Consider the following 14,720-nt stretch of genomic DNA (forward strand, 5'->3'; position numbering starts at 1 on the left):
TCTACCAGCAGCCCTTCCTTGAATATCTCATATAACATCTCTCTAACATTTGTTTTGCAGAATAGAAAAGGCGTGACACACTGCTGCTTCTCTTCTTCTGTGCTTTTACTCATGCAAAGGCCTTCAGATCGTGATGCGTTGAAATGTGTGGGATTCCCCAACCCACACGGTTTGTAATCCAAGAAAATGTGGCTCCATCCCACTCATACCGAAACCCACTGAGCCAAAAGGAGTGGAGCCACACAAATATAGAGCAGGGTAAACAAATAAAGGATCAACAGTTATCTTACCTCCAGGTACATTAGTGCATCATCAACCTCAGCCCACAGAAGTAAACATTGACAGGATCCATATTTAAAAAACAATAAATACCATAGGCTACATCCTAAATTCAAGTGCCCAAGGAGTATCATGAAATGTTACAGTGCTTTAATGTTAGAGTCGATATCATTCTTCTTATTAAATGTGTAGACTGCTCTGGTTCCTGTGAGATGCTTGCTCGGGTATTCTGAATGGATGCGGCAGAGGCGGCGGCGTGGGTAGCGCGTGACAGCGGAGGAGGCGAGGCTTCTAAATTATAGGCTGCATTCACGGACTCACCGTAAACTCCTAGTGTCTTCAAATTGAGGTTGGTTAGAATTAATTAGTAGTCATAAAACAAAAGGCAGAAAAATAATAGACTGTACTCATGTCTTTAGTCATATCCACATGACTTCAAGTCTTTGGCATTTTGGATTTTTTTTTGCCTCAAAGCACTCAAGTTCTTATTGAGGCACAATATAAAAGTAGGCCCATGTGTCAAATTCTTCAATAATAAAGGACTCCATTACTCAACGATGTTGCAAATTTCAAAATTATAGTTTGTTTAATTTCAAAACAGTTCTCCTACATCAATCGTAGGTGTGAAATAATAGTACACCATTTAGAGAAAGGAATGTGTGGTTAAATCACATTTGAATTCTCTTTTTAAAACTCAATATTGTAGTGCCGAGAGATATGGAGTCAGAGGCGGTGCATCGAAGGTACAAAAGGGAACTTTAATCACAAGCTGCAAAGGACATGTTGTCGGGTCGCAGCCCGGGTCGACAAGCAACAGAGCCAAGAGGGCACACCTATTTATAGGTAACCCATAACATGTCCGTGTGGGAACAATAACCGCAACTGTAGTTCCAGGTTTGAATTATGTCCCAGTGGTTAAATAGGTAGTCACCACAATATTAAACAATAAAAGTAGCAGGTTATTATCATTATTAATATTATTATTAATATAGGGACCCAGCAGCTGAGTTGACCTCATTTGACCATGTGCATACAAAACACTGAACAATGTAGGCCTATCTTGTTTTTATTTTATTTACACACAAATGATCATATTCAAAGCTTTTTGCTATGGAATCTGCCATTTGATCCCACAATGTAGTCCTTCACTTTACTTACTTTTTATATGCATCATGCATGCATTCTTGTACAACACATTTACATGTTCTAGCATGATTTATCCAATCGTTAGGCTGCTGTTGTATGTTTGATTTCCCACCGACCTTGAAGGCAGCACCGCCCCTCTGAAGTGGGTCCGCCTCTGCGCTCCGACGGGAGGCTCCGGCGGAGGGGAGCCGTGTGGGTGCCGCGGAGGACTTTCCTATAAAAGCAGGGATCCCACGGTCAACCGAGCTTGTCTCTCTGTCACAGGCAAGACAAGAGCCGCGAGTCCCCGCCAGCAGCTGTGTTATTTCTCCCGCCACAGCTCGGAAAAGCATCCCGACCTCACCTAAAAGGAAAGCTTTAGTCTATGGTTCTGACTGACGCTCCAACAAGGATGTCCCGGACCGACGAGGTGCACCGTATAACGGAGAATGTCTACAAGGTAAGACGGAGCTTGTTTGTTTTCCTGCCGCTGACCTGGCGTCCTCCTGCCGCGGAGGGACACCTGCTGCACCGGGGGGAGGCTTCAGGACAGGCTAACTTACTTCACTGAGCCCGGGTGGTGTGGCTTTTCTATCATGTGTCAAAGTGATTTATGATAAAGACATGATCACTAGGTGATACCTAAAGGGTTTTTATTAGTGTATTTCCTTGAAAAGAAGTGCTGGAACACTAACATTAGCCTGTGTAATGGTTGTAAATCTAACTCACAGAAGCTGAGGCTAGTTTGGAAAGACAGATGATTCCTTTCCTTAGGTTAACAGATTAATGATTTCATTTACAAAGTATGAGACATATTCAAATATGATGTACTCGAATCCCCTTCTTCAGTCAAATTGAGCATCAATTAATTCAACTGTAATTGTTTACCCAGTGTATGGACTCATTTGATTGATGTCTAGTGAACCTCCCTTCCCCTCTGATTAAAATGCTATTTTAGCAGGAATGATACTAGTCAGTCTTGTTAATTCCACCTCACTGTGACCTCACCTCCTAACTGACAGGTTGCCCTCTGAGGAGGCTTTTATTAGTGTATATCCTTTAAAAGTGCTGGGTCATTAGCCTGACTGATGGTTGTACATCTATCTCACAGAAACTCAGGTCTGTTTAGAAAGACAGATTGTTGCTTTATTTATAGGTAAACAGAATCATGATTTTCAAGTGTCGGAAATGATAAAAAAGTCAAATATGATGTCTTCAAATCGTTTTCTAATGAACCAATCACAGCAAAAAAAAACATTTATTTCAATCCTAATCGTTTACTTGGCACTGTGTAAGCACTCATTTGATTTATGTGTTGTGAACCTTCCCTCCAACTCCGGTTATTACTATGCTATTTGTGCAAGAATGCTGCAAGTCAGTCGTGTAAATTCCACCTCTCAGACAGTTTGCCCCTTGGCAGTTCAGCTAAAGCTACACGAGATAGCAGAGGAGAAGACGTCACCATCATCTGTGGGAAATGCTCCTGGAAGTATCTGTAGACATGACCTGTGTGAGCTTATTTAAAGAGGTGGGGGCTCTCAACATGTCTCCCCACAGGAGTGCTCATGATTACACTAGTTGCAGTATTGAGAGTAAACGGTAACTGTTCTGGGTACTGTTCAGTTTCACTGCGCTCGGGGCATCTGTCCAGGTGAGGTAGATTTCAGGCAGCGAACGCATCACAAGGGTTTCCTTCATGTGAAGAAACTCCACCTGTTTACAGAAACACTCCAGGAGAGAGCTGGACTGCCTAAAGCTTCCTGGTACCGGAGAGGTGTTCGTGGACGCAGGAGAAAAATGCTCACTGAGCCAAAGATGCGTTTGGTGAAGGTCGGGTTAAACAGAGTTCATGCTTCCTAGTGTGGCCGAGGCAATATGGGGTCACATGACATCAGAACTCAGCCTATAGTAGTATCTGATTTTCTCTGCTACATGAAAGCACACACCAACAAAACTCGCTCTTCACCTGGAAAGGCTCTAAATTACGAGGGCGCGATGTTACAAAGGGAGGAGGAGGCGCCTGGTGTTGTGACTGGGAGGTTTCTTCGGATCAGCAATAGCCAGAGACACCACAGAGAGGGAGGAGGAGGGAGGAGGAGAAACATGATGGGCAGATCTGCATCAATTTGAAAAGAGGGGAAGTCATAAGTCAATTGGCAAAACATTTATGATAATTAACAAAGATTGTCATTTAAAAAACACACATTTTCAGTTTCCAGCTTCTCCAATGTGAGGATTTTCTGATTTCCCATGTTGTATATCATCAGACAGTGAATAGCCAACCTTGCAATATATGACCTTGCAACATTTTCTGACATACTACAGGCACCCAACTTCTGCATATCGATCAATGGAACAACAGAAACACGACCATTAGCCGACTGCTTGGCAATAGAGCGCCGGGGGTCCATTATGAAAATGCCATCATGCAGAAAGCAGCAGTGGGGTTTCTTCCTGTCATCAGCAGGCTGGAGTCAGCAGGAGGGAGGAGGAGCAGAGGGCCCGAGCGACCTGCTGCTGATTGGAGGGGACCAATAGTCGCTGGGGGGGCAATCAGTGCAGGGTGGTATTTATGAGCCGGTCCAATGAGGGATCTGAGCGCCTGTGTTTAGAGAAGCTAACGGGGCTGTTTCCACTGAGGAGAGAAGGTACAGAGATGGAGGCCAGGAACATGATTATAGACCGTAATGTCACAATGAAGCAGTCAAACACCAACAACTCCATCTGATTAGTTAATGCTGGTACGAGTGGGGTTCACCTTTTAAAGACTTTTCCATAATGGATTCCTTCAAACCAAATCTACCTATAGGCCTACTGGTAAAAATACAATTACCTGAACATGAATTTAAGACATGCTAGTAAAGGTTTGTACACTTGTGAACCTGCTTTAAATGAACATCTCGATGATCAGAATACAGCTGCTGATAGGCTGCGACTTGACTCTGTTTCTACGGGGATGACTTGCTCTAAATCACATGTTAATCAGTTTGGAACACTTGGTTATGGCCATTTTATATTGCATTTGTGCTCAAGCGACAACTATGCCCCTTTCACACCAACGCGTTTTCAGCTCCGACTCGGAGCTAGAGCCTGAAAAGTGCCGGTTTTCCTGTTCACACCGCAGCGGCGCCGCCTCTTAGCTCCGGAATCCGGTTCACTTCCAGCTCAAAAAAATTGTCGGTTTAGAGGCAAGAGCTTTGGAGCTAAGAGGCGTTGCTTACGTCTCTCTTACGTCGAGGCGTGCAGGAAACTAAACCCACCTCCCCTGAACATGGGTCGACTGTCATGCCTGCCTACAAGCAGTGTGCTTATAAACACACTTTATAAAGTCAGGCAACACTAACCAGGCTTCGTGTGATTCTGTTTATTTGTACCTTACTTTGACCATCCGTTCACTGTTATCGATCATTGTGGAGAGAGGCAGACGTGTTGTTTTGTATTATTGCAGCTATCGGATGGAATCAATACATGGGCTGCACAGGTTTTCGTGTCCGACTATCATAAGTAGAATCATAATAAAAATACGCCGGTAAAATGTGCCTGTAGAAAACGGCTTATGCCTCAAAAGGATAGCAATAGCAAGTAGTCAGCTTAGCTTCGGTTGCTATGCCAACATCACCCATTTTATACCAGAGAAACTTTCATAACAGCGTTGTGATGCAACACAGCGTCAATTCAGACTGACACACATTCACTTAGGCTAAGGGGAACTGGGGATATGCATCAGCTGCTTGTGTGAGTCGGACAGTGAATACTTTAGAGCGGCCGCTGCAGTGTGAGCTAACCGGGAGCTAACGGGAGAATAAACTCCCGTGGAAGAGCAGCCAATACTGCAGCGGTCGGTAAATGCTGCAGAAACACATTAATAAACAAAGAACCACGGCACTCTGGAGCAAAGCATAAGGTTGGAGAAGTCGTTATTTAATTTAATCTGGCTTCGTGTGATTAAAAGCAACACGATCATCGACCCGGCGCAGTTCCCCGTTGTTGTGAGCGCCGTAACGCCGTTGGGGAGCAAATCAGAGATGTAAACGGTGACGTCATGACGCAGCAGGGCAGCACCAGTCGGGCTCTGGGCGGTGTGAACAGAGCGGGAGCAGAAAAGGGAAACCGGAGCGGAACCAGAAAAGCTCTGGCTCGGAGCTGGAAAGGGAAAGCGCTGGTGTGAAGCCGCACTGGAGGTGATTTGCTATCTGTTTTGCAGATTGAGCAGGAGTCATTAGTGGATGTGGGATGGATTCGACATGTATGGCAGTTCAAGTCACAACGATGAATTTGGAAACCAACGTGTTAGCCTAAAAATGTATCAAAACCTTATTAGACTCCACAAAATCGGAATATGATATGGAATTCTGTCAATAGAGATTTCATATTTGAATAATAATTCTTCTCAACAGCTGCCATTAAGCAGGGCACGTACAGGGCAGCTGCTATTATTTGAAGAAGAGTGGGGTTTAATTACTCCCAGGCGGTCTACAAACTGAGAGGGATGATCTTTGCCAGGATAAACAATGATTTTATTTTCCTGCATCTCTGTATCCAGTTTGTTTTGTTTGTATCAGATGTCAGAACAATATACATCAAAACCAACAGTAGAGGACCGAAACCATAACCCCACTCCTCTGCTGCCGAAACTAGAGATACTGAGTGTAATCTTTACATGACTCACAATGGCGGATGCATGCGTGTGTGTGGGCAGTGTCTCACGACTGTTTTGTTTCTTCGCACCCAACTGTACTATTGAGCGGCTGGCAATATATCTGCCTCTACAATGACATGTCCTATCAGACGATGCTAATAACAAAGGGGGAAATTCCTCGTTGGATTGAAGAGTCAACTCTACTCCGTGTTTGGTGAAGATGCTGGTAGAGATGTGCTAGTTACCCTCTGACATTGGGTTAACCGCCTCTCCTCGGGTTGTTGTTGTTGTGGTTGCTGAACAAGCATCATCTGTATGTTTGTTCAGGAGTGTATTCAGCCACGTGATGTAATCCCAACCGTGCTGCAGGCTCCGTGTGTGTGATGAAGCTCGAGTGTCGGGCCAGGCTGGTGGATTATCAGAGAAACATCACGTGGTCCATTCATTGATTTGTGTAGTGGCTATGTGTTTGTGTCTCAGCTCTTCTACCAATGTTGTCCTCCAGATCTTAAGAGAGGATCTCTAGCTCCAAGGCAAGATAGTTTCAGGTGTGGTTGATATGGAAACGTCTCGATTATGGTCTATAAAGCACATGTTGGAATATAAATGTGTTTCTACGTTTTCTGAAAAATCTAAGTAGAAACTGCATATAGATTCAATAACCTAGGGAGACCAGTTGTTGATTCATCAATCAAGTGACATAAGGTGCGTTCACACCGCAGTACTTTTCCCACAAAGGTTCATCAGAACTTAGTTAATCAGAACTCTTTAGTTCTCATGAACTAAGTACAGATCGCGTTCACACCGGAATAAGTCCCTGGGGAAGGATTAGGCAAATGACGTCACTTCTTCTTCTTCTGCTTTGGGTTTACTGGCAGGCCGCACACCACTTCACGGCGTATACTGCCACCCGAAGTCCACGGCCGGAAGTCCCCGGAGTTGGGGACTGGCTTCAGTAGAAGCTGCTGGGAGTCCCAGCAGCTTCTACTGAAGCCTTCCGAGTAAATCGCCAGAACGCCGACACCTCCTCATCTCCACCGCTCCCATGTTTTCTTTCGTGTTGCCATAAGTTAGTCTCTCTGCGTTTGTGTGCTGGGCTAATGCTATTAATGCTAATGCGGGATAATAAAATGGCGGTTTGCAATCCGCCCAGCCAATCAGACATGGGAACCTTTGTCTCCCACGAAAGTACCTGCTCTCTAGCAGGGACTGAAAAGGGGGTAAAAAGGTTCTCATGAACTCATTTTAGTTCCGGATTTTTTTTTTTGGTGTGAACGAGACATTTCAGAACTAAAGTGGGAAAAGTACTGCAGTGTGAAAGCGCCTATAAGCCGCGTTCACTTTTAGTGGTTTGCGGCCTGCCAGTAAACCCAAAGCAGAAGAAGAAGTAACGTCAGCGGCTTCATTTGCCTAGTCCTCCCCAGGGACTTTTTCTGGTGTGAACGCGATCTGTGCTTAGTGCATGAGAACTAGAGAGTTCTCATGCACTATCATTATCAGAGGCCTAGTGAGAAGAAGAAATAAGAAGAAGTTACCATGAGCTTATGATTGGCATTTTTCACTATTTACTTCCATTAAGAGCAGTGCAGTTTGCTGTGAAACTTGTGCAACTGGCAACTCTCAAGAGGCATTATAAAAAGCACAGAGCTTCACTCTCGTTTAGAGATAATAGGAATGCTGTTGGAATTTGTTTAATTTCCATCGGGGAGCATTCATTGCCATATTTCCAAAACTGTGTTCACGAGGGGGGGATTTGGGTCCCATGTGTCTGATGTGTGGGGGCTGTGAGTCATTCAGCCGAACACTCCAATCTGCTCAGTGAAGCCTTTTCATTTCTTAACCCTTGTGGACAACAAACTAAAACTGACAGTCAACAATAGTAGTTCTTCTGCCATCTTCTCAGATATACCCCAATACAACTTGTATAAAGTTTTAAAATACAATAATATTGATAATTTTCTCGTTTGTCTTGAAAATCCTTGATTCTCAAAGTCCAAGGTTATGTCTTGAAATATCCTGATCTGCTAGTCAAAGCATTTTCTACAATTTGTGTATGAAAAATATCTATCTGCTAATTGATTAGTTGGTAAGTTAGATTAGGGTCATCCTAGCAGCTCTATAATAGTTGACCGTTACCATGACCGAAGCCATCATTTCATTAACATTAATGGAACAAATGTAATTGCGATTTTTTTCTGACAAATATTGCAATTCGATTTGCGATATTTGTTTTTAAGTGACCCGACGGAAGTTTATTGTAAAATGCGGCCATATCTCCGGCTAGGAAGGTCGTATCACAGGGTGTCCGCGAGGTCTTAAAAAGTATTAAAAGTTGATAAATAAATTTAGCAAAAATTAAGGCTATTAAAAAGTATTAAACGGCATTTTCCAAGGTATTAAGAAGGTCCACAGCAACGACAACATGAAACACCCTTTAATTTACTGAAACAACATGTCGGGAAACCCCCTCAAGGCGGCCCCATGCATAGCGTGCCATAAAATGCTGCTTCTTATTTTAAGTTTCGTTGCCTTGCTCCGCTCTATGGGGGGGGGGTTTATCTGCTGGTGGACTACCTGAGAGATATACAGCAGGAGAACACGCCGTCCACCGCGGAGAATAAACAGAAGGGCGACCATGACAACCATGCTCCGGGGTCTTCTTCGCTGCTTTTGGTGTATTTTGTGGCGGCAGCAGCGCCACTTACAGGCCTGGCATATGTACTACAGCGTTTCCAGCATTTCCAGCGGTCTAGTGTGAACGGACACGTTAATGAATCGAATGTGTGTGAACGGAAGACTTTTTTGCATTTGCGTTTTACTGTGTGGGGCCGGGGTCTAAGCCAAACTATATCCGATCACAGAGATCTGCTATTTTAAAGTAAGGTTAACACATATCTACCCTAAATATAGTCTATATTAAGAATGAGAAAAGTCTTAACATATATATTGTTTTTTGTAAACATATGACAAATGTGTGAGGGTGATGACGTCAGAGCATCGTCCTATGTGCCGGGCTTAGCCCCGGACAGCCCCAGCCCAATTTAACCCCTGGGTATTTGTGAGGGAGCTCCTATATGGCATTACCCCGCTGAAGCTCTCCAAAGTTTAATATATTTCATATTTCAAAGTTTTGTTTATTGGTCAAATACTGGTTTCTGAGGAGTTCTACTGGAATGAAAGAGCACAGAGTACAGAATCAACAAAGCAGCATGCTGCATTAAACCTGACCTTCACAGAGAGGTTGAAGTTCATGTGGAGAGGAGGCTTCAGTATTCTGTCTGCACTCTGTTTAGTTGTGCTATCTTACAATCAATATAGTAAATGTGAGGTAAAGTGTGTCGCCAATGTAACCGGTTAGAACTCGAAGTTGCGATGAGGTCTTAAAATGTATGGAAAGGGTCTTAAAAAAGGTCTTAAAAGGTATTAAATTTGACTTCAGGATTCCTGCATATACCCTGTATCAACATGCTCCCGTCTCTAGCACCCCAGCAGCCTGAGCTACGAGTGAAATAACTAAGCTTACATGAAACTTCCGTTGGGTTGCTTTAAAGTCAAGCTTCAGTTTAAGATTCACCCTGTAATAGATGTAGAACATGTGATGGAGCATTACTAACCTGACTCAGATGTTTTTTTCACCAAACCATCTAAAGCTCAATTGGAAGCCATTTGGAAAAGTATTTCAAAAATACTTGGCAGGTGATTGGATCAATCTGTCAATCACCTTCTATCATGGGCCACTTCTGATTGGTTAACAATGGGAGCATATATATATATATATATATATATATATATATATATATATATAAATAATCGCATCATTGCAAATCGCGATTTAGATTTAAAATCGATGAATCGTTCAGCCCCTAATGCCGAGTAGTAGTAGTAGTAGTAGAGTCATGGCCAGCTGCTGTTTCAGGCAGAACGCAAGGTGTAATGGAAACCAAAAAATCCCAACAGCATTACTTCCTCATTCCCATCATGAAAAGATGCCTTGGTGTCAGCCTCAGTTCGGAGCAGGCAGTTTGAGCTCGGTTACGTTTCCCTTTGTTCATGTTTGGGGTCATTTGAGGTGAAACGGAGCCTCGTGGAATGAAGTATATTGAATCCAAAAGCTCTGCTTAGGCCCGATTCCTCCAGTGGGATTGGTTCAAACCACTGATTCCTCCACTCTGATTAGTCCCACTGTGCTCACCTCCATTGTCTCAGCTCGGAGCTCCGTCCCAGCTGTGTGTTCTGTCCCTGCAGAGCACCGTGCCTCCTGGCTCCAGGCTCTGTTCCAGCTCTGTGCCAACATGTTACTGGTCTTTGGGCGGTATCGATGTTTGCGAGCATCGTCGTGACGCTGACTGACAGACAGTGTAGCAGGGTGGACCATTGTGTTGTGTAACCAGGAAGCAGGTACAGTTTTACAGTCCTACATGAACCTGCATCACATTGTAGATGCATTTAGTTTTACCCCTCCTATATCATTTTATTAAAGATAAGTATAAGATAAGTTATATATATGATGTGTTCAATGTAGTCTGATAGAATTGATTCGTCCCCCAATTTTATAAATCCATTTCAAAAGAGATTCTTTACATGCTATAATTTAGAGTTTTCTTCCCATCATGATTGCTCATGATGCAAACGGTTATAAAGGAGTGTACGTGAAGTACATGGGATTTATTGTTTAATTAATTTTTTCTTTAGTTTTATTATTTAGTCAAGAGCGTTTATGTATTTATTTCAGTTAGTCCATTTTCACTCAGCTGTATATATCTACAAAGCCAATACATCAAATACTCAAAAATAGATATATGAAAACAAAATAAGACAACATTGATTTTGTTTTTGAAAAAAGGGTGTCATCGATGTGTGCGAATGTGCAGGCCACTGCCACTCAATGCACTTGGGCCATGTTATTTTTCACTATGGTAATTGCTATTGCGAATAGTAGAATCAGTCACTAGTATTGATGGTTCACTGTGGGGAGAAGTGTGCTTTATTGCATCACAGTGTATGTTTTGGATCGCTAGTAGCTGGGGCTAAACGTGCTTCAACTTGTTCTAATATTGTGTCAGAAGTTTGGCTAGTTATATGCTACTGCTTATTATTTTGGAAGTTGTACTAGCAACTATTCCTTATATATAAACTGTACACACTGCTCAGCCACAGCTATAATGTTACTGCTGTCTTCACATCATCATCATCATCATCATCATCATCATCATCATCATCATCATCATCATCATCATCATCATCATCATCATCATCATCATCATCATCATCACACTTTGGCAGAAATCCAGACTGAATAGCATTATTCCAGACAGACACCCAACGTGCAACCCCACAGCTAAATGTAATAATTGATGTGGGGGAGAATAACCAGGAAAGTACTTTGCATCCATGGCAATGCACGCAACACCGTGGGGGAACTGGGCCCTTAGGTGTCTTGTTGGTCGAACGCACTTATTCAGTCAGCTAAAAGCAATGTAATGTAATGTCTGATTTAGAAACCAAAACGTGTCCTCTTCCCAGAGATTGTATTCCTCAAAGCCAGCTAATAACTATTAACGTTTATGACAGATTTCTGAATTGGCTTCCTCGGTTTATCTTGTTGTATATTACCCTTTACATAACAATTCAATATTTATTTAAAGAACAGGCAGTGCCCCAAATCCTCATCCGGACGACATGAGCTTGGTGCAGCTATCCTTTTGTATTATTTAGGTTCCACCAACTGCTCTGTTATGCTGTTGCAGCACAGCTAGCTGTCATCCAGCATAACTGCTGGCATCTGCTGCTCGTATGCAGCATGCCAGCAGCCTTTAGCACATCTGTAACGTATCCAAGCTGAGCTGCTGGGGGATAGGGGAGGAGAAGTGCAGGCTGTCAGGCTGAGCAGGAGGATGGCAGAGGATGAAAGGAAAGTTACTGGGATGCATCTCCAAACAGACTCAGGATGGAACGGGGAAAATGGAAGCACAGTGTGTGATCCACTGTTCTTTTCAGACTCTAATTTGACTGAAATTAAGGGGAATAAAAGGACAGAGGCGAGACATGGCTTTCCTGCTGCAGTGTGTATTTGGACCTGTACCTTAAGGGATATTGTAACCTGAGATTTGAAGAGGAAAAGAAGGGATCAACCACTTAGAGATTTCCCGCCCATTAGCCTATCCCGTACAATGTGTTGAAGCGCCAGCTAATAGAATCGTGAGTGTTACATAGTGATGTCACTTTGTTATGGAAGTAAACAAAGGAGTCCAATGGAGGCGTAATTCAGGCAGTGGGGGTCGGAGTGTGGGGGAGAGAAACCCCCTCTGGAGGAATGTTAGCCTTTGGAGACCATTTACATGCACTAAAACCTATACAACATGCTACATTTGCTAAGCAAAGGTTGAGTTATGAGTTTTCCCTTTCCTGTAGTGTTATAGTTTTTTTTTTTTGTTGCATTTAGATAAAGGGTGTCAAACTCAACAGGGCTTGACAGTAACGGTTGCCATTGGCAACCATTCAGAAAAAACCACTTCTTGGCCTTTGGATGCCATCAGTGGCATGAAGAAATAAGGACAGCTAAATGTGCACCCCAAAATAGATGCATGTTAATTATTTGTTGTATTAGGAGTGATATTTAATTATTGTTGTGACCAGTCGGAACCTGAGACTTAAGTTGCACGTGCATTGGTGATTACGGAGCCAGAAAGCAATGCACGTTTACTCGCGTGCGCCGTGTGTTTGTTTTACAAAAAATGGCGAAGCAAATTAAGTTGTTTGACCGTGGGGTAAAAAGTTCGGCCAACCCGTCAACATCTCAAACGAATGTTCAAAGTGATTGAACTGATAAAGCGCAAGGTGAACCCGAACGAGAGCAAAGAGGAAATGTGTAAAGTCTAGGGAGGCGAAACATTCTGCTCCGTTGTCCATTCACTTCTGGTAACACATTTTAAATATAGTTAGACATATTAAAGGTAATTTACAGCATTAATAATTAATATCTAATTCTTAGCTGTGAATGGTTTGAGAATGGCCAGGCCCTCCCATTTGACATTCCTGCCCTCCCCCAATAAACACGTTTTTTATTATTTATAAAAAAATATATATATATTTTATTTTTTTAATTATAAAAAAACTGTGAACTTTTATGCTACGATGTATGTGATGTCAGATAGTTACTAAAAAAAAAAATCGCAGGCTACGTCAAATAAATGCATGTGTCTGTTGTGATTTGTGATTCGTCCACATTTAGACCAATCACAGCGTCACACTCTGGATTTGTTTATTGTGCATTCTCTAGACTCCCATTTCTGTTTGAATGACAAAATGATCAGAAATTCGAATCGAAAAAAAAAAAAAAAGACTGGCAGAGACTGGTCTGTTTTATCAAATGATAATTATTTAAAAATGCTTGTCATGAGCATTCCCTCCCTTTAACCAGTGTGTCTTGCTCGTGATTTACCAGTGTTTGTGCTGCCACGCAGACAATGTTTCAAAAGTGGTTTCTATGTTGCTCTTTATTTGTGTATGTATTTGCGATAAGTGTGCGTCTTTGTGCAATGCTGTTGGCCTTGCTGTTTGATATATATTGTGCCGCAGGCCCGCAGCACATGATGGTTTTGTGTGCCCTCCCATGAAAATCATATGCCCTCCCTTTAGATTTGTTCTGGCGCCGGGTCTGTGGTGGGGGTCCGCACAAAGGTCAGGAAAACCCAAACTTGAAAGTGAGACAACGGATGACCAAGAAACTAGTGACTTGCTCAATTCATTTGTGGATCTGTGAAGAACATGACAGCAGCTGCACTACTGGTGTTTTGTATACCAGCAATTGAGGGTGGACAAGTTTACTACCACTTTAGTTTCAAATAATTGTGTTTAGGGATGTCCCGATCACCTTTTTTTGCTCCCGATCCGATGCGATCATTTGATTTTGACAATCTGCCGATACCGATTTTCCCCGATCTTTATGCAATGTATTAAAAGAAAAAAAAGGTAACAGATAATGGCTGGTCATCCAACGCAATGAATTCAGCTATCTTGGCTGTTATTTTTTTGGCCTTTTCACTGTTCTGGGGCAGTTTCTCTTTCCTTTTAAAAGTCTCTGAAAGTGTCGGTTGTTTCAGTGCCGTTACCTGAGTGGCCGCTGTGTACTCGCCGTGTTGTTGTTGGTGTTTGTTTCTCAGGTAGCGTATTAGATTGGTCGCGTTGAACGTAGCTCTGTTCTTTCCACCACGCGGAACCTCCGCCTTGCAAAGATTGCATCTGGCTGTTACACTGCCTACGCTTTCAATTTTATAATACTTCCAAACTCCTGAAATTTTCTCTGTCCCGACTCCCGAGTCACCAGCTGAACTTAGCCTCTCGTTAGCTTACTGCTACTATTAGACACTGCGCCCACTCTGTTGCCAGATTTGAGAGAAATAAGCAACCAGGTCTATGAAAACAAGCCCAAAAGAAGTAACACATACATGATGTTGTGTAATTTTAAACCAAAACTAAGTCCTCAGGATGACTTTAAGACGTGAACATGGTAATTTTTGTTTTGTAACATTAAATAAAATAATAAAAATATTTTCTAAAAAAAAAAAATTATTCCCGATCCCCAATTTTTTTTTCCGATCTTTTGAAAATCACGTGAGCGGCTCCGATCCCCGATCACGTGCTCGGATCGGGACATCTCTAATTGTGTCAATTACTT

At 42.7% G+C, this 14,720-nt stretch overlaps 1 protein-coding gene across 4 annotated transcripts in view; it reads left to right on the forward strand.

Moving 5' to 3' along the window:
• Nucleotides 1-1,593: 1,593 nt before the first annotated feature.
• baiap2b (BAR/IMD domain containing adaptor protein 2b) overlaps nt 1,594-14,720 on the forward strand; it is a 113,380-nt gene continuing 100,253 nt past the window's right edge. For all 4 annotated transcript variants that reach the window (XM_034107919.2, XM_034107921.2, XM_071206761.1 and 1 more), the window contains exon 1: nt 1,594-1,864. In XM_034107919.2, coding sequence (XP_033963810.1) covers nt 1,790-1,864 — 75 coding nt within the window. In that variant the 5' untranslated portion in view covers nt 1,594-1,789. The remainder of the gene's footprint in view (nt 1,865-14,720) is intronic.

Source organism: Pseudochaenichthys georgianus, chromosome 19 (assembly GCF_902827115.2).
Source record: "Pseudochaenichthys georgianus chromosome 19, fPseGeo1.2, whole genome shotgun sequence".
Classification (NCBI taxonomy): domain Eukaryota; kingdom Metazoa; phylum Chordata; class Actinopteri; order Perciformes; family Channichthyidae; genus Pseudochaenichthys; species Pseudochaenichthys georgianus.